General features: G+C 55.9%; 1 protein-coding gene across 2 annotated transcripts in view; it reads right to left on the bottom strand.

Moving 5' to 3' along the window:
* Window positions 1-827: 827 nt before the first annotated feature.
* Window positions 828-20,069, bottom strand: part of QSOX1 (quiescin sulfhydryl oxidase 1) — a 41,517-nt gene continuing 22,275 nt past the window's right edge. The window contains exons 6-13 of one of the 2 annotated variants that reach the window (XM_032638848.1): window positions 17,315-17,460; window positions 15,534-15,668; window positions 13,102-13,231; window positions 9,625-9,747; window positions 8,480-8,627; window positions 4,694-4,873; window positions 2,428-2,651; window positions 828-1,576 (exon numbers count right to left, since the gene is read on the bottom strand). In XM_032638848.1, the coding sequence (XP_032494739.1) occupies window positions 2,452-2,651; window positions 4,694-4,873; window positions 8,480-8,627; window positions 9,625-9,747; window positions 13,102-13,231; window positions 15,534-15,668; window positions 17,315-17,460 (1,062 nt within the window). In that variant the 3' untranslated portion in view covers window positions 828-1,576; window positions 2,428-2,451. The remainder of the gene's footprint in view (window positions 1,577-2,427; window positions 2,652-4,693; window positions 4,874-8,479; window positions 8,628-9,624; window positions 9,748-13,101; window positions 13,232-15,533; window positions 15,669-17,314; window positions 17,461-20,069) is intronic. The other variant, XM_032638839.1, reaches the window with a different exon arrangement.

Raw genomic sequence — 20,069 nt, 5'->3', positions numbered from 1 at the left:
TCATCCAGGGCCCCGTGGGGCAAGCGTGGAGATGAGCCGAGCCCGCCTTGGAGGATGGAGGGGGCAGGTGGGTGACTAGAGCAAGGACACAGAGAGGAAACTCTTGGACAGACAAGAGGCCTGCAGAGAGGCTCCGGGCTGCAATCCACCCAAGGAGTCAGGCAGCTAAGGAGGTGACACAGGGCTAACACAAGCAGGGAAGCGGGGGTTCGACCTGCCTGCCCCCCTCCACGCTCCCCACCCAGCTGCCCCAGCAGAGGGAGCGTGCTTGGCACCCCACCTGCTCCACCCAGGGCCGAGGCCATCTGAGCAGAGCGAAGATGTCCAAGAGAAAACCCCAAATCGGATTGAGGCTCCTGCTCTCCCTTAATGAGGTTCATTATCAGCTGCTCTGATCCCTGTAGAACCCAGCAGGCCGGATTAGGGGCAGGCTCTCCAATCTGGCTGACTCCTCCCTGCTGAGCAGGCAGCCCAGGCTGGCTCTGGAAAACAAGCACTCTCTCCTTCCTCCACGGAGAGCTGGAGATGTAGGCCGCCTGCCTGAGGAGGGGTCAGGTGGGCGCAGGCCAAGGTTCCTGGAGCAGAACTGAGAGCACTGGGGCAGATGCTCCCTGGGAGGGCGGGGGAGCAGGGGGGGAGGTGGGACTGAGGGGCTCGGGGCACAGAGAGCTCTGTGGACAGTGGGGGAGGGCCCCATCCAGGAGACAGGGGCTATGACAAGGGCGCTCTGACCCCCCCGAGAGCTGGCTGCATCCCAGGTCAGGCCGGGTTTTGCACATTCTACCCAGCCGCGGACACTAGTAGCAAGTTAAGGAACACACCGGTGCTTGCCTTAACAAAAATAATTTATTCCAGAGCCCCCTCGACCGTGGGGCAGAGTGGGGATCAAGCATGTGTACAGCGTCATCCTCCCCTCTGACCCTTTTAACCTCTACAGGATGGGAGGTGGACCCTTGAGAGGGACGACACTCCCCTCCCTCCACAGTAAAGATTAGCATCTATTTTGGAGATGAAAATCAACAAGAGACAAAAGACCCAGCTCCAAGAGGGGTGGAGCCCAATGCGGAGAAGCCAAAGCATGTTCAAAGCAAACGCTTCTCTCAGCCTCTCACAGCTAAGGCACTAGAGATCCCAACAGCCCTCCCTAACCCCCCGCCCCCAGCCCAGTACCATCACCACACCGATTCCAGCCTGTACCCTTCCTGTACCCAAGGTTTGGGAAGGAGCCGGCCAGAGGCCCTCCTCCCACAGACCTCACCTGGGAGACCAGCATGACTTCCAGAAGCTTCCGAAGCCCACTGTATAAGCCAAACCCCACCCAGGAGGGTCTGAGGAGCTGGAGGACGGGCAGGCACAGAGGGCCAGAGGCAGTCCTTCCTTCTCTGGTGCAAAGGGCTCTTTGTAGCAGGATGGACGGAGTCCCGGGATGTAGTAAGGAGTCCACTCCAGCCCCAGGGGCCCCTCCTCTGGAGATGGGAAACCTTGGAGACTGCAGCCTCACTTGCCCCAGTTTAGGGCCAACACCAAGCGGGAATCACTGAAGCTTCAGGAAGAATGAGGCAGGACTTCAAACAAGCTGAAAAAGAGGAATTCGGTGCTGAGAGGCCCAGGATGGAGTCTCCCGACCCCACTGCCCAAGGCTGTCCTCCCCCTCTGCTGGCAGATGAACCTGGACCCTGTGCATGTCTTCCTGTCTATGGAACATCCCTTTCCAGAAGCCCCAGGGAGGTCTGCTGCAGCAACTGGTTTTCCTAGATTTTCCTGGACAAGGAACAAGGTGGGAGGGGTGGGGTGCAGGGGGCTGGAAGAGCCCATGGATGTCAGCTCCCTATCCTGCCCCCTCCCAAGTTGGACGGTTCGGGCTGCAGGGTGGCTGGCATAGCCCTTCAGGGCCCTCATCCTGGCCCGGAAGTAGGTGTACACAGCCAGCAGACCCATGAAGGACACGGAGGAGAGCCCCACACAGAGGCTGATGTCCAGGTGGGAGAAGTTCCCTTCCAGCACCTGCAGCCACTGGCTCCGGCCCCGCCTGGCCCTGGCCTCTGGCTCCCCGTCAGGGACGCTGGCCAGCTGCTTGGAGCTGCGGCCCACTCGCCTCAGCTCTGAAGGGCCTCTGGGGAAGTTCTTCCCAGCCAGGAATTCAGCCAACAACACGGCTCCTGTGTCTCGCCTGCTCAAGCGTTGCCGCCCTTTTGGCTGCTCCAACTTATCCCTCTGAAGCCCCGCTACGTGCTCAGGAGCTTCCTGGTCTGGCTCATCTCTGGCCATGCTGAGGCCAGCCTGCGTCTCCTGGGGGTGACTTGCCCCAGGTCCCTCTGCTGGAACATCTGGGATGGTGGTTCCAGGGGACATTGTCCCTGGGCCCGCCATGATCTCAGCCTTCTCAGGGCCCAGAGTAAAATTTCCGATCGCCAGCTCCAGCTCCACCTGCCTTGGGGGGACTGCCATCCTCTATGCACCCCTCCGGGGGCCCAGGCCAGCCGAAGGAAGGTCTAGGACGATGTTGCTCGGGGAGAAGTGGGTCTTCAAGAACTTGAGGGTGTTGCCCAGGTCCCACACGGGCGCACCCTGGAGTTCACTGTGGCAGGCGGAACAGAGCTCACGGGGTGGCCACTGCACCTTGGGGAACTGGGGGTCCTCGCTGGGGGCACCTGGGGAGGGAAGCACACACAGGTTGCCTGTGACACACTGGCCACCCGGAAGCCCAGACCGCATTCTTCCATTCAGGATGCCAGCTCCCTCATCTGCAAAAAGCGGGCACTGCTGCCCTGGGAAAGGATGGGCGCGAGAGAGGGCAGATGAAAGACCTAGCACAGAGCCTGGCCCACCGCAGAGCCCAACACTGGTGCCTCTCTGGGAGAGGACGTTCTTACCCTCCCCCACCCCCAGAACTCCACAGCTTCCCTTCCAGTCACTTCCCCGTGTTAACCCACTGTCTCTCTTTGTCAACTTCACTGCTGGTTTATACCCCTGGACCAGACATGAGGAAGGGCGAGAAGACTCAGAACGATCTGTCTTGCAGACTGGATGGTCCACTAGTATGTATCTTCTCTGCATTTTTATAAAATTTCCCAGGTTTTACGCAAGTGAAGATACATTCTTTTTGTAATGAAAGGGAAAATGTTTTTAAAGCAAGAGCTCAAGGCACACGGTAGTTGCGAGGCACCTCCTTTACCCCCTGCGGCCCTCTGGGGTAGGTAGGAGTTAGTGGAATTTCTTCCTCAGGTGGGCCCCAAGGGGTGGGGTGTGGGGAGGCCTGGGGGCCTGGATGGGGAAAAGGACACTCAGGAGAGAGTCAAGAAGTTGCCCTTCCCACCAGACTACTGGGACCCCAAGCAGGGCTGGCACTGTGGGCAGAGCCCCAGGCTGAGCCCCAGAGGGGCTCTTCCACTCTTCCAGTGTCACCTGGGGAATGGCAATCAGTCCATCTCTCTTGGAGGAGGCACCTCCCCTAAAGGGTTTAATAGGAAAAAAAAAAAAAAAAGTTGCTGGCCAGAATGAAGCAGCAGCAGCAGTAAGTGATGTAAAAATCAGAATGATTACTTTGGGGAGGGAGCAACATGTAGATTCCAAGGGTCCAGTGAGAAGTAACAGTGATCAGGCCTTGCAAAGTGAGCACTCCATTTGCACCAGCTCATTGTTGTTACTAGTTGATCTGAAAGGACCCCTCTAGAGAGAGAAGGACACTGCCTTCCTTTCAGCCTTCCCTTCAGGGAGAGGCATGGGCTCCTGGCCCTCCAGCAGCAGCTGGGCCCCCAGAGAAGCCAGGAGCCTACAGGTCCTGAGGATGGAGGGTCAAATGAGCATCTGGTGGCAGGGGCAGACAGGGGCAGACAGGGGCAGGGAGAGAAGGGGTGGGAGGAGAGACAGCACGTATCTTCTTTTGAAGTCCACCAGGAGGCCCCAGGAGATGCAGACCCAGTGCAGCCGCCTGCACCGCCACCCGCTCCACGGGCTCCTTGGACCTTGGCCCCGCCCCAGGCCTCATCCCCCACCTCCCGCCGCCCCTGGGAGGTCTGTCCCAGCCAAACACACTTCCTCTCTCCCCACAGACAAGCCCAGGCTCCATCCACAGGTGGCTCCCTCCCCACCCACCAGCTTCTGGTCACCTCTGGAGTTTAATGCTTTTGCCTGTTGGACCCACCTGACTCCTGTGCACGGGGAATAGAAAACACTGGAAATGAGGTATATTCAGAAGACAAGGCCTCTCCCGTGAGAATCGGTCCCTGGTTTTTCCAGGAAGGACCAGGATTTTCTCTTCAAGTATATGTTATCGTTATACTCCTCCCAGGGCGGGGAGAGGCCCAGCTCTCTCCTCTCTGTTGGTTTGAGTAAGGGGCCATAAGCCAGAAAGCAGGACATGCGAGGCAGGAAAGGGACCCCAACAGGCCAGAGGGAGGGGCCCTGGTGTGGGCGAGAGAGTGAGCAATGGCATCGGAAGACCAGGGTCTCACGGTGCCAAAGCCTGAGTTTCCTCATCTAGAAAATAGGTCTAATGATACTGACGTACATCAGCAGGGCTGGCAGAGCACGTGAAAGGGCTCTGGGTGCTGAGAAGCACCATGAAACACGGGGTGTAACCTAGAGGACAAAGGAGGTCCCGACTCCTGCCTCTGGTCCCAGACTCCAAAGCTCCCCCGCCTCATCCTCCCTCTGCAGGTGACTCCAGCCTTGGAGGCAGGCCCTTCCTTACCTGCGAGGCGAGCGTTGACCTTGTTGTGGCTAGACCAGAACCAGAGGATGGAGCTGCTCAGATTCCCCACCTGGTGCACGGAGTCAGTGGCCATCTGCTCAAAGTGGCCAGCGCAGGCTCGGCAGCCAAAGAAGAAGCGAACGTAGCCCCGGATGGCCTGGAGGATCTCCTGGGCCTTGACTACAGGGGAGAGGAGACTCCAGTCACAGGGGCCCTTCCGGCTGCCTGTCCCTGCTGGCTCCACCACTGTTCCCATCACAGGCTCACCGTGGTCGCCTCTGCACGGGGAACACACACCCCAGCCCACCTGGTGAGGGGCTCAGGTCTCCCTGTCTACTTCACCTCCCAGGGGTCATGTTCGAGTTGACCCCATCTCCTTCCAAACTCGTAAACCTCAGTCTCCCTCGTCTGCCTCTTATCCAGGCCCTCATCACTTACGGACACTCAGGATGAAGTCCAAACGCATTGTCAGGACACTCAGGCTCTTAGAGACGTGGCTGGAGAGGAAGGCAGGGGCCACAGTGCCCATCCCCCATCCCGTGGGCCCCTATTCTGCCCCTCCTGCTTTAGGCTTCCTGTTCCAACTCGCTCCCCATCGTGCCATGCTGCATCCACAGCCCATCCCGATCTGGCCCCGAACGCTCCCTAATTTGTCTCCATTTCTCCCCGGCCCCCTCACTTCCTCCCACTGGGCTCTCTGGCCTGGCAACAGCACAGGCTCTGAATACCCGCCCTCTTCTTGCTCTGACACAGGCTCCTCCCTGAAGATACCACTGCTCCCCCAAACCCGCCCCCCTTAAACCCCTCTGTATTCCACACTCAGGGCTGGAGGTGGTGGAAGTACCCTCCCTGCTGTTGGTTGCTTCCAAACTCTCTCTCCTTCCTGCTGCGATCCCCCCAGCCCTTTAAAAGCTCCATCTCCGAGTCTGACCCCTCCATCCACTGGGACTTCAGCACGCAGCTCTCTGTCCCACTCACCACCCTTGCCCGTGCCCTCGGTTCTGGCGACGTCAGTGCCCACGCCAAGCTGTGCCTTGCCTCTCACCTCCTCAGCCCCGTCAGCTCCTGCTTCCACCCCCGTCACCCACTCACCACCTGCCCTGCAGCTATCCTCGCCTCCTTCGCCTGGCTCATGCTCTGGACCTCACCTCTCTCGCCTCTTCCAGGATTTCACTCCTGCGAATATTTTCTTGTGTTATGGCATCATCAATTTCTCCCTTGTATGGGCTCCTTCCGACAAGAAAAAAGAACTACAACGAAGAAACCCCTTCTCTGACCCCAGTCACACCCCAATCACTCCCCCATTACCTCCAATTTCTTCCCGGCTCCTCTCTCTTCAGCCCAACCCAACCAGGCCTCTCTCTCCACTAATCCACTGACACAGCTCTCGCCAGGGAGGTCCTCGCCTCACACCACCTCCCCACTCGGCTGACTGTGTCCTCGCTCTTGAAACTCTTTATGTTGGGGGACCTCTTGAAATTGCAATGGCCACTCCTTCTTAGTCTCCTTTGTTGGCCCCTGCTCCCCCAGCAGAGGTCTGGATGCTGAATGCCCCAGAGCTCAGGCCTCAGCCCTCTTCTCTGCCCACCCACTAATGGGATCCTCCAGTCCCGAGGCCTGAACTACCATCTATGTGCTAATGACCACAAGATTTGTATCTCTATCCTGGACCTCCCCCGAGAACTGCAGACTCAACTGTCTACATCTCCATTCAGAGATCCAATAGGCACAGACCACTAAATGTACCCTCCCCCATCTACTCCCTCCCCGCCCTGAGCCTTCCCATTTCTCGGCTCATAGGACCATCAACTACTGACGTTCAGGCCCAGCAAGGCCAAGGTCCGACCAAAGTCCTTGATCCTGCACAGTCTTCATCCAATCCGTCACTGAGTCCTATCAGCTCTACCTTTAAACTATTCCCAAACCTGCCCACTTCTTCTTCCATGTGCACACCTACAACTCTAGTCTAGGCCACCACCACCTCTCCTGGACAAGTTCCACAACTTCCTAATTGGCTGCTCTGCCTCCCCCTTGCCCTGCTGTAGCCCACCCTCCACCCAGTAATCGCTCTAAAGCACCGATCGTGTGCAGCACTCCCCTGCTTAAGGTCCCTAGTAGATTCTCATAACGCAGAGACTGAAATCTCCCTCCCTCCCACACCAGGACCTCCAAGCCCACCTCCTCTCCTGCTTCCCCCACTCCCAGGCTCTGCCACACTGGCCGCCTTTTGGTGCTACACACACACCAGACTTGTTCCCTGCACTTACTAGTCCTTGACCTGTGTTGGGGGCTGAACTGTGCCCTCTAAAATTCTTATGTTGAAGTCCTAGCCCTGAGTCCTTCAGAATGTGACTGTATTTGGTTGGACACAGCGTCTTTAAAGAGGTGATTAAGTGAGAATGATGTCACTGGGGTACATCCTAATCCAATATGACTGGTGTCCTTGTAAGATGAGGAAATTGGACGTAGCCAAGAACACCCCCACTGAGGACCGTGGGAAGACCCAGGGAGAATATGGCCATCTACAAAACCAAGGAGAGGCCTCAACAGAACCAACCCTGCCAACGTCTTCATCATGGACTTCCAGCCTCCAGAACTGTAAGACACGTTTCCGTTGTTTAAGCCACCCGGTGTGTAGCACCTTGATATGGCAGCCTGAGCAGACAGCCCGGGAGGCTCTCATCCCAGATGTCCCACCGCTGCTTCCCTCTCACCAATCAGGTCTCAGCACAGGGGCCCCTCCTCCGAGAAGCCTCCCCCAGTCAGAAACCCTGTCTAAACACAGCATCCCCTCCCCCACCGCTTGGCTCTGTCTTCTTCACCGACTCACCATCACACCTGAAATGATCTGTGTGTTTACTGTCTGTCTCCTGCCACTGGACTATTGTCCCCTTGAGGCAGGGACGTCTCCCTGTATGCACTGCTGTACCCCACCCCTAGAGCAGGGCCCGGCTCTTTGGAGACACTCCGTAAATCCGGGCGGACAGACTGGCTGGCTGTCAGCACACCCGGCAGCTCCCCCTGTTCCCTCTGTCCCTGCACAGGCCGTCTCCTCTGTCGGGGACTCTTGTCCATCATTCCCCCTCACTTACCTCCTCCCACCCTTCCCGACAGCGTAGAGCGTTCCCTCTCTTCCACCCGCACATCCTGCTCTCCCCCTGGGCCCTGGCAGGCTGCATGGCAGCCCTGTGCCCACCTGTCTCACAGCCCACTGGGAGCAGGGACTGCCTCTTCCTCCTTTGTATCCTCCAGGCTGGGCCAGGGCCTGGCGTCAGCCTGGTCCCTCCGTGAGCTAGATGCCCACCCACCCGTTCAGTCGCTGTGTGCGGCTGTGGGGCAGGGTGGGTCGTGGAGAGCAGCTGCATGGTTTGGGGATGAAACAGGGCAAAGGGGGAAAAGTACTTCCCCAGGTTCCCCTAGAAAATGATTTTTCAGTGGGAAGTGCAGTAAAATTGTTCAGAGTCTACGGTATCAGCTGCATAAACTGTGAAATAGACATAGTTCTTTTCTTTATGCGAGTATAAAAAATAGAACCAGAACTCTCTCGGGAAGACTAAAAATAAATCAGGCTTATGGCTACAAGAAAGCCAGGGAGCAGCCTCACGCCCGTTGGTGGGGCACCACCTTGGGGGCAGCAGGTAGGACTGAGTGGCTACTCCAGGCCCGCTGCTTGTGTGTGGCCAGCTGCAGAGGAGGACTCCCCTAAATTCAGGCCTGCAGCAGGGATCCAGCGGAGGGCAGGACAGGGCCGGCTGAGGCACAAGGGGTGCACAGGCCCAGACTCACCTGTTTCTCGTGAGTGGTCTACATTTTGCCGAGCTGCCTCCGTGGTCAGGAAATGGAAGACGACCCACAGGGAGCAGGGAAAGCCGCGGAAATGCGGCTGACTCCCTTGGCAGCCTACCCAGTTCACCTTGTCGGCAATCAGAGCACCCTAAGGGACACATACAAGCATGAATGCATATGTGGAGAAGAAAAAGGAGCTGGCGTGGGAAGTGGGGAGGGCAACTTGCAGAAGACTCCAGGTCAGCACAGAGCCCCAGAACAAATGGTCCCTTTCTCAGTTTATCACCTTGAAGGTGGCATTTCCCTTCCACTGGCGACACCCGTCCAAGGAGCAGTAGGTCTGAGAACCCGTGACACAGACCGGGTCACATCGTTACTCTAGCCTTAGCCTCCCCTCTGTAGAACGAGGGGGGTCATCTCTAAGGTCCCGTCAAACTTTGACACCCCACACGTCTGTGAGGTTCTGCACCTCTCCTGGTTGACGTGCCCACCTTTGTGAGAGCAGGAGCCCAGAAAGCTGCCCCTGGACAGAAGCGTTGCTGAGGAGCACAGCATGCCAGGGAGCAACAGAGGGCTGGAATTAAAAGCTCTCTCACCGGGCTTCCCTGGTGGCACAGTGGTTGAGAGTCCACCTGCCAATGCAGGGGACGCGGGATCGTGCCCTGGTCCGGGAGGATCCCACATGCCGCGGAGCGGCTGGGCCCGTGAGCCATGGCCGCTGGGCCTGCATGTCCGGAGCCTGTGCTCCGCAACGGGAGAGGCCGCAACAGTGAGAGGCCCGCGTATCGCAGGAAAAAAAAAAAAGCTCTCTCACCACCGGGGTCTCACAACTGGTTCTAAATCTCAGCCCAACCACTTACGGGTTGTATGATCTTAGACAACTTATTTGACCTCTGTTTCTTCATCTGCTAAATGGGGATAATATCTGCCTTCCACTCGTGCTGCGAGGATTAAATGAGGTCTGTACAGAGAGGGCTCAATAAACAGCAGTTTACTCGCTCCTAATGGGAGGACCCGACCACGATCACTGCCTCCTCCCTGAGTGCAGGTCGGTGACAGAGGTCAGAGGTGACAGGGTGAAGCCCTTCCACTCCCATAGATATCAAGCATGAGGTGGAGATCCTCCTTAGCCCTCCCACACTCACCTCCTTCCTGCTGTCCAGGGCAGTTTTAAAGAAACCGTAGGGAATTTTCTTTCTCTGCACCTTCTTGAGCCAGTCATTCATGGAATGCAGGAATTTCTGGACCGAGGGCTGGCCAGGGAAGTACTATGGGAGCGATAAGGGGAGAGTGAGAAATAATTCCCCCGGAGTTCCGCAGTCCTGGGGAAGGCCGGGGCCAGGCTGAAGTGGGCCGAGGCAGTTTTTTAGAATGTTCCAAGACCACCGGGAAAACATCCTGCCTAACACCCACATGTGGGTTCCTCACTACCTTTGCTCTGGGGCACCTGCGAAGGCGAGGGGGAGGAGTGGGCAGAGGCGCTCAGTGGGACCAGGCCCTCAAGGCCGCCCCCTCTCCAGGCTGCAGGCTCCAGTTCTGACCCGACCACACGCTCACTGGGAGGAAGGCTGAGCACCTTCCTGTGTCGCTGCCCAGGGCTGCTGGGACCCCTGGGCCACACGGGCCTCTGTTCAGCCCATCTTCTGACAGAGCAGCTGACTCGCTAACTGACCAGCTGGGCGAGGCTGGCAAATGGCCTTTCATTTGTATTCCACGGGCTGCCAATGGGGACAAGGCAGTGCAGGGGCTTGAGCCGAGATCCAAATCTTGATGGGAACTCCCAACAGTCTCTGAGGAGCATGAAAAGCCACTCTGACAATAAGTCAACTCAAATCAGATTAGTATCAGCACTTTAAAACCACAAGGACTCCAGGGACGAGGATGGATGCCTGTGTGCGCACACCGCACGCACAAACACACCCAGGGTGGGGGGAGGAGGGAGAGAGAGGGCTGCAGTAGCAGAGCAGGTCAGATAAACCACGAAGAGGCAGGTCGAGAGGGCAACACGGGAGGAAAAACAGCAAAGAAAAGCATTTGTGAGAAGAAGGGTGCTGGAGACAGGAATGATCCCTAAACAGAAAAACCTGCCAAGGCACCCAGTCCTCTGAGAAAGTCATGGCGTATTCTTATCTCCAGGCTGGACACTGTCCCCCAGCAGGAGAAGTGGCCGGAAAGAATCCTGTGCTTTGACACGCTCCCTCTTGGTCAGCTCACACGGGCCTCTAGGCTCTCAACACAAATTTACAGCTTCAAGTCAGCGTTTCTCACTGACCTTCACCCATCGTCCTGATTTGGAAGGATGACGCCCTCTAAGGCCACGGTGTCAGGAGGAAGGATGAATTAAGGGGCTCTGGACTACAGGGAGTCACCCTGCGATGGGAGCAGGGAAACCCTGGTGACCACACGCCACCCAGTGGCCAGTCCTGCCAGCCGCTTCCGTGAGGGAGCAGGGAGATCCCGGGCTGGGCCGCAGGGCAGTGCCTCCCAACCGGCCATACTCACAGTTGACAGGTCTCTAAGGCTGAGCAGGCAGAGTGAGCTCTACTCACTCAGCCTTTCAGTGCTCCACACACGTAGTGCATAAGGGTGTGGGTTAGATGAGATGTAGGCGCAAATCTCAGCTCAGCCACTCACCGGCTGGAGGACCTCGGACAAGGTGCTTTACCCCTCTGGGCCTCCATTCCCTTCTCTGTGATGGGATAATGCTAGCACCCACCCCGTGGAGTCTGTTCTGAGAAATGCAGATAAGCTAAAACACAAAGCAGTACCTTGCAGAGTCTGACACCTTGTCAGAGCTCAGGAAACGGTAGCTGCTACTATTATTGCTACTCAGGATAAAGCTACCCAGGCAAGGGTAGGGCCAGAATACTCCACAGTCTCCAGGGGCTGGGCTGCTCAGCAGATACCCCTGAGCCCGTGCCCCCCAGCCCTCCACTTTCCTCTCTGAGGGCCCTGGCTTCTGGCAGGAAGGACTCCTTCACCCCAAACTCAGTTCCAGCATTGCTGAGGGCAGAAGCTCGGCGGGCACCACTGAGAGGGTGCTGCTTAAGCCTCTGCCCCACTCGGGCATTTCCTGGGTCTCATTCTTTTCCCTCACAGTGGCTGCAACAGTCCCACTGGGAGCCAAACCCAAACGAGCTTTGAGTCCAGCTGAGAGATGCAAGCAGTGCACAATAATTCCCCTGGGATGAGTTCTTCAGAGTGGATTGGACTGGGGGGGGGGTAAGGGGACCCCTCTCTGCTTCCTGGGGCCCTGCCTCATGTGTCAGGCAGGAAGACAGCACACAGAACTACTCGAGGACTTTTCCCCTCTGATCCTCTGGGTCAGCCACCCTGGGCCTCGGCAACTTGAGGACCAAGCGGCTCACAAGGCCTCTGAGGAAAGGCTCTATTATCAGACTGGGCTGAAGAACAGGGGCCCAGTCTGCGTGGAACATCTGAGAGGGGCTGCAAGCTGTCTTGCCTTAGACTGGAACAGCACCGTGACAAGCACTTGCCACCTCACAGGGTCCTCGGTGCAACCACAGATGCCCGTCACTAAGCCAAGTGGACCAGAGGGCCAGGACTGGTGAGGAGGGAAGAGGGACCAGGCTGGCGGCAGTTCCCGAGGGAGAGGCGCAGGCCACCCCCAGAGGTAGTCCCAGCTGCCCGCAGACCTGCGCCAGAAAGAAGGGGCTCAGACCTGGCTCCCGGGGGCCGAGGGTGGCTGAGTCAGCAGTCAGCCTCTGAGGGGGACCAGAGCCCGCACCTGACTCAGCAAGTCCTCGGCAGCCAGAGCATCGGGATTTAAGTAGGGCAGCACTGGCAGTGGACCTGCAGCCGCAGAGAAGGATGCCGGGAGGGAGGAGGCGGCAGGTGCAGAGGGAAGAGGCAGCCCACATCTCATCTTGAGAGACGAGCAAGGAGTGTGGCAGAGAAGGGGTACAGGCTCTAAAGCTGGGACCCCAGTTCAAATCCTGGCCACGTCACCACCAAACAGGAGGCCTAAGGCACATCACTTGAGCAACCTGTACTTCTTAAATGGGGGTGGCACCTGCCACCCTGCGGCGAGATTAAGAGGTTTAAATGCCTGACACACATCAGGTCCTCAGTAAGGAGGAGCTACACTTGGAGAAGTAGCCATGCTGGCAGGAAACTACAAAGGAATAAGGAAGGCACGGCTAAGGCCAGGGAGCTGCGTCAGACTTTGGCCAGGGTCTGGGAGGGAAAAGAGGAGATTCAGAAAAGCCTTCTTTCCTTCACTGGGGTCCACGGGTCCTGCTTTCCCAGTGACCTCAGCAGGGAGTGAGAGGCTGCACTCCAGGCTCGGCCTGAGGTAGAGGACTCAGGCAGGCAGAGCCAGCTGGGAATATCCCCAGGGCATCAGGCCCTGGGTCCCACCCACCCCCCTGCACAGGGCGGGGTGGGGGAAGGGGGTTGTCCCTGGTGGTACGGGGCTGACGGGAGGAGGGCGCAGACCACAGGGTAGTAGCCCACAGTAGACTGGGACAGCCGCGGGTCCAGGTGTCCAGCCCGACCGCGAGCTCCTGAGGGAGGGGCTGGCCCGGCGCCTGCTTCAGGGATGCGCACTGATCCCGTGTGGTGTGGGGCTGCCGGACAAGGGAGGGCAGGGTCCTGCTCACCTGGGCCAGCACCGCCATGAACTTTTTCAGGGCCGCCAGGCGCTGCCCCTCCAGAACAGAGAACTTGGACACTTCTACCTGAAGGATGTAGTACAATGCAGATTCCAGGTCAGCCATGTAGATCTTGGAGCTAAGGACCCAGAAGGAGCCAGACAGAGAAAAGGGTATTAACCATGGGGCAGGGGCTGGGGAGAAGCACCCAGGGCCAAAGGGAGAGAAGAGGAGGCACTACTGATGGTCACTGAGTCCTGTGAGTTAGCACTTGGGGTTGGGGAGGGAAGGATTGGGAGTTTGGGGTTAAAAGATGCAAACTATTACACATAGGATGGATAAACAACAAGGTCCTACTGCATAGCAGAGGGAGCTATATTCAATATCCTGTGATAGACCATAATGCAAAAGAATGTCTGTCTGTGTATAACTGAGTCACTCTGCTGTACAGCAGAGATCGGCACAGCATTGTAAATCAACTACACTTCAGTAAAAAAATAAAATAAAATAAAATAAATAAGTTAGCACTTGGCTCTGCCAGTAACTACCTGTGTTATCTTGGGCAAATTACTTAACTTCTCTGAGCCTCAATTCCTTATCTGTAAGATGGGGATAGTAATAACTTGCTCACAGGTAGGTTGCTGAGAGGATTAAACAAAAGCACAAATGTAAAACTCTCAGCAGCTCCTGGCACAGAGTAGGGTTCCCCCTCTGCAGGTCCAGGGCCAGCCTCTCCCATCACTCACTAAAGGTGTTTTTATCAGGCCACTAGTAGAAGGTTGAGCTTCATTCTCTGTTCTGAACAAAGATCCCTAGGGACAGACAAGTAGACCAACAGGGGCGCACCCACACAACATGGCTCGAGAAGCTGGGTGCTCTTCGAAAGACCAAGGGTTTGCTGCCCGCCAAGGCTGAGAATGGGGTTGGGGAGAAGGGGAAGCGGGGTTTACATTTTTTGGCTGACGTCCTTACAGCTGCCAGACCCTGGGCATCAGGGCTCCATCTTGCACCTCTCGGGCTGACCCCAGCCCTGGGGGAAGGGCTGCAGGATCCAAGCTGGCTGCTCCACCCCGTGCCCATCACGCTCTTCTGAGATCTGGGCTCAGGGTCCTGAGGGAAGGGCTGCTTCTCTACCCCTGCCTCCTGACCCCTAGATTCTTGCCTCCTTCTATGGTGGCCTAGCTCTGGGAGCTTGGGCATCTCAACCCGCCTCTCCAGCCTCAGTGATCTCACCTGTAAAATGGACTCCTGCCCCACCTGCCTCCTGAGGTGGTGGGACGCCAACAAGGTCAGCTGACGGGGTGGGCACTGTGGCCACCTGCGCTTTACCCTGGTGCCAAAGTCCCCTCCCTCTGCTCCACTTCCATGTCCTGGGGCCTCAGTTTACCTCTCCGTTCCTGTGTTATGCCTTGAGGAGTGGCCCCCTGGCTAGAGGAGATAATGGACGGAAGCGCCCAGCAGAGCCTGGCACATAAGACTAGAAGTGTCAGCCATAAGAGCAATTGGACTGATCTGAATAATCATGGTTTGAATGATTATGACGAGCGTACCCACCTCTTGGCTTCTCTTTCCTTCCCACCTGATTTACTACAAACCTCTCCACTGGCACTTTCCACCCTTAGAGTCTCTCGTGTTGGGATGCAAAATCCTTCCCGAAATCCAGTGACCCTGCCCCCAGTTCTCTGGTGCAGCCCCCTTGTGGAAGCCGCTCTCTGGACTCAGCTCTGAGCTGCCTGGTCAGCCATTTCCACGTGGTACCATGCTGGGGGCCAGAGCAAGAGGTCTACAGCCCCATCTCCCTGCCCAACAAGCAGAAATTCTACCACCAGGGCACAGCCAAGGAGCCTCAGAGAGAAGTTACCTCGTGCTTACAACTGTGCATGATGACACTGGCTATCTTGAAAAGTAGTGAGCTTCCTGACACCAGAGGCATTCAAGTGAGGTCGGGTGCCTTCCTAGAAGGGATGCTGCTAAGGGACTGTAAACTCTGGGCAGGGCTTGCATCTGCCCTGCACAATCGGTATTTATGGTGCCTAGCACATAGCAGGTACTCAAAAATCTGTGCTGAAGAAATAACTGCTTGGGTGGGAAGTTGCTTTGGAGGCTGCACATTATCCTTTCAAGCTGATTCTACTTGGTCTCGAATAGAGTTAAGCTTAAGGAACGTGCGCATCGGAAAGTATGCGTTCCATCATGAAGAATACAGTCAGCAGACGCTGCCACCTCCGCACATTTAAGACTCTCTTGTGCGTGGCCAGCGGCCGGGGGCCCCCATAGGCCAAGGCCAGCCCTCGGTGGGTCTGGGCTCAGTATGACACGTGCCAAGCTTGTGACAAGGAACAGAGTGTGGAAGGACGGGGGCGGGGGGGGGGTGTGTGTGTCTGTGATTAGAAGAGAGGGTGGGGAAGGGAAGGGAAGAGGAGGCCCAGGCGTGGCCTTACGGATCTGCAACTTTCCACACGGTAGGGGCTATTGTTCTAGAGGTGTTCGGCGCAGCCATGGTGGGGACACTCTCGCTGGTGTCCCTGGAGAACCTCTTCAGGTACATGGTGTAGAAGAACCTGGATTCCATAAGCCTGTGAGGGAAGGGAACCATGGGGGAGAGGCAGTGAGCACGGAGGAACAAAACCCCAGAGCTAACTCGCGGCAGGAGCGGAGGCGGGTGGCTCACCGGACAGGAATGTTTATTCAGAAATATTTGAACCTGGTTCGGTCTTATCCTCAGTGAGGTAAAAATTGGGGCAGCCCTGCCTCACGTTAACCTTTCTATTCACTGCTCATGCTGCGGAAAGCCTCTCTGACACCAGTCTGAAGTCAAAACCCCACCTGGAAAAGCGGCTGGGCCCGTGAATTCCTCAACCCGCCTCGGAGAGGTGGGGAGACAGGGCACCTTCGGGAGCAGGAGGGCCCTCTGGGGACAGCGCTCCTTCTGGCCATGGACCGGACGGTGGGTTTGACGACCCTCCCCAGAGACCAAAGCTACAAAGTGGCACATGGCCTCAAGGAAGCTCACAAGCTTGCTCCAAGGTACCCGAGGTGACATTACTCCCCAGGGAGGTCAAGGGAGTTTGATACACGATTTTTAAAAAGTAGCAGCAATGACCCCAAACCATGAAATTTCTGATGATCCTTTTGATTTCTTTCTCTCTCTCTCTCTGTCTCTGTCTCTCTCTCTCGGCAGGCGGCGCCTCCTGGTCAAGGGCCCTGTGGGGAGCGATGTGACGACTAGCAGCGTGACGGGACACCCCAGGGGACCTGGCACAGGGAAGCACTGTTTTCCACTCCACTGCCCCGGCCCAGTGTTTACAGCCGAGCAGGTAGCTCAGAAGCAAGCGTCGTCACAAACCATTTTCCCCTCCGCCAGCTCCAAGAGAGGAAACAATGCCTCCGCTCCCCACCAGGACCGGCACTTCCTGCCCCTCCCTGTCCCCGCGGCCGTCGTCCTGCCCACCCCCACCCCCCGCCCCCCCCCCCCCCCGCCAGCGCTCTCTGACGAGGTCTGGCCCAGTGCTGCCAGGTGACTGGGGCCGGGTGAGGGCGAGTGGCCGCGCTGCCCAGCCCTGGTGCAGGAGGGCACTAATGACTCTGAGGAGTGGCCCACTGGACATCTCAGGACAGCCTTGGTCTCCCTGGTCCTCGCACTCCTGCCTGCAGGGCCGGGTGGACATCAATCATCTGCCCAGGGAGGGCACTGAGGCACCATCTGGCGCCATTCAGCAGCGGTAGCCTGACAGAGGGGCTACGGCTGGCCTGATTGTTCTCTCTTGGCATTTCGGAACTGGCTATTGTCTGGCTCCTAATGAACTTTTCTGCAATTAGAAAACCAAAGGGAGGGAGGGTCAGGCGTAGCTGAGTGCTTGCCAGGCACTTGCAGACTGCCAATGAGTCTGTCTGTGGAGAGAGGAGGATGGGGAATAGGGCCAGGGCCGCGGTGGGGATGGGGCAGAAGCACCAACGCTGGGTGTTGAGCACGCCGGGGACCTGAGGCTGAACTGCTGAGCTGGGGGCAGCGTTCTGGGCCCGGACTCCTGGCTGTAGCATGCCCACCACCCCACCCACCGTAGGCAGATATCTGCTTCTCCTGCAGAGGGTGCCCATGACTCCTCGGAAGACTCACAGGAGAAAGAACCCGTCAGCCCCTGTGAAAGGCTGGCAGCCTCTTGAGGCAGGAAGAAAGGAGGAGCGTGGGGAGAGGGGAGAGAGGGGGCAGAGAGACACTCACACGGGGACCCGGAAGGAAGAGCCATTCCGAAACAGCAGGTAGCAAGATGGGAAGTTCGTGACACCAAACTCGTTCACCACGTCATGCTGTGTGTTGAGGACCCTGCGCACCACTATGCCCCGGCGCTGAGACAGGTCCAGAGTCACCTGCAGAGACAGTGGGACACTTGGTGGTGGGTAGGCCAAGCCACTGGACAGAGGGAAGGCCTGAGCAGGCACCTGGGTGGCAGCTGTGCTCTAGCCAGGCTCGAAACCTTTCCAAGAGTAGACTATCGTGATGAGTGAGAGTCTCCTGCCGCCAACTACATCTGCCCCGCTGTAAGGAGTGCAAATGCTACCTGCTCGGAACGGTGTGGACCACACATCTTGAATCCTTGAGGACAGTCCCAATTTGGTGTAATTTTCTTTCCAATGAGAACAATTTGTAAAAGCATAAAAAGATGTGGTTTTCAAAAACACACAGGCACCCCAATGTTCACTGCAGCACTATTTACAATAGCCAGGTCATGGAAGCAACCTAAATGCCCATCAACAGACGAATGGATAAAGAAGAGGTGGTACATATACACAATGGAATATTACTCAGCCATAAAAAGGAACGAAATTGGGTTATTTGTAGAGACGTGGATGGACCTAGAGACTGTCGTACAGAGTGAAGTAAGTCAGAAAGAGAAAAACAAATATCATATGCTAACGCATATATGTGGAAGCTAGAAAAATGATGCAGATGAACCTGTTTGCAAGGCAGAAACAGAGACACAGATGTAGAGCATAAACATATGGACACCAAGGCAGGAAAGCAGAGGGTGGGCTGAACTGGGAGATTGGGATTGACATATATACACTAATATGTATAACACATAACTAATGAGAACCTGCTGTATAGCACAGGGAACTCTACTCAATGCCCTGTGGTGACCTAAATGGGAAGGAAATCCAAAAACGAGGGGATACATGTATACATATAGCTGATTCACTTCGCTGTACAGCAGAAACTAACACAGCATTGTAAAGCAACTATACTCCAATAAAAAAAAGTAAATTAAAAAAGTGTATGTATCTGATATTTGGAAGAAAAGTGATTTCAGTTTTGTTCTGATATTTGTAAGACTTTGTCTACATTCCAAATCGGAAAAACATACTTAGACGTGACGATTTTATTTTTAGAAAGGATTAAGAAGGAGAAATATACTGTTAGGTAATATTTATTAAATAGGTATTATGTTCTGTATATAGACTGTTTCATTTAATCTTCAAAATAATACTTACTATGAAATAGGAACAATTACTAGGAGACCAAGCCAGGTGGTGCAGTATACCATGGCTGCTTGGGTTTAAATCCTGCCCCCCCCAGACTAAACCTCTCCCAGACTCAACTTCCTTACTTGCAAAATTGTAATAACAATACCCACCTCCAAGGGCTGTTAAGAAGACTGAATGGGCTAATTTTATAAAAGTGCTTCTAACAATGACTAGCAAATAGTTATGTACGTATTTCTTTAAAAAATAAAACTCCTATGGTATAGGACGCAAAACCGAAGCTCAGCAGTGAAATCACGTGATCAGGTCACACATGTAGCAAACGCCTGAGCTGGGCTGTAAATCCCAGATCGATCTGCCTCCAGAGCTGGGGCTCTTGGCCATCGTGCCCTCCTGACTCTCAAACTAACCACCCCTGGGCACCTCTGCATGGACACGGGACCAGTGCCCTTGGTTACTAGGGGAATGGGGGAGGGTAGGAGGAAGAGCTGATTCCAATGAACATTTATCAATCACCTGTACAGGCATGACCCCAGGCCTGGAATGGGACTCCTTCAGCAAAGCTCCCTGCCCATCCCACCTCCATGCTTCCCCTCTCGGGGCTGAGAGGTCTGGAGACAGCTCAGAGCGTTCAACTGTGCTTGGGGAGTTTCAGGAGGAAAACCATTCGGAGTCAACAGTGGTGTTTAATTTCATTCCCTCTCTCTCTACCTCCTTGCACTGCCTTGGAACTTCTCCCAAGCACCGACCCTGTCCCACCTCTGCATCTGGGAAAAGCCCAGTGGCCAGCGAAGTCCATGAGGCAGCGGTGGAATGGCAGACTCTCTGCATCAGGCCGGGGATGGATCTTTATAAAGCACGTACTCTGTGCCAGTTACTCATCCAGGCTCTTCCTCTAAACCGCCTCACTTGATGTTCCCAAACATACTCTGAAAAAAGGTAACTGTCGCCACTTCAAAGGTAGGGAAACGAAGCTCAAGAAAGTTGAGTAATGTGATCAGAGACACAGCACATAAGTGATGAAGTGGAGATTCCAACCCGCCTGATTCTGTTATCTGCTTCACCTGGGAAGGGACACCGTTTCCTCAAGACGGACTAGAGGCTCCTTGATGTTCCCTCCCCCCCAGATTTTTTACTCCAATTCTTTGCGGGCGAGGTAGTGTGGAAATAACACAAGCTTTGGAGGCAGACAGACCTGGTTTGAAGTCCTGCTCTACCAATTCACTGGCTGTGTGATCTTCGACCTGTTATTTGACCATCTTCGTTAATTAGAAAGATCAGCAACTACGTGTGTCAGCAATCTCGTGCAATGCTCAATAAACAGCAGGTGTTATCATTCTCAGTTTCCACGAGGAAGATCCAAGCAGACATAAAGGCTTTAAACAGAAAGGTCCAGCTCCTACACTTCCCGTTTCCCCCAGCAGGGGTCAGGCCAGTGCTGGGCTAAGAAGCGCACAGGAACAGCCCTGCTCTTGGCTCTCTCCCAGCGGCTATGA

The sequence above is a fragment of the Phocoena sinus genome, chromosome 1 (assembly GCF_008692025.1).
Source record: "Phocoena sinus isolate mPhoSin1 chromosome 1, mPhoSin1.pri, whole genome shotgun sequence".
Taxonomy (NCBI): domain Eukaryota; kingdom Metazoa; phylum Chordata; class Mammalia; order Artiodactyla; family Phocoenidae; genus Phocoena; species Phocoena sinus.
The sequence above is the reverse complement of the archived record's forward strand: the minus strand, read 5'-3'. Positions and strand labels throughout refer to the sequence as shown.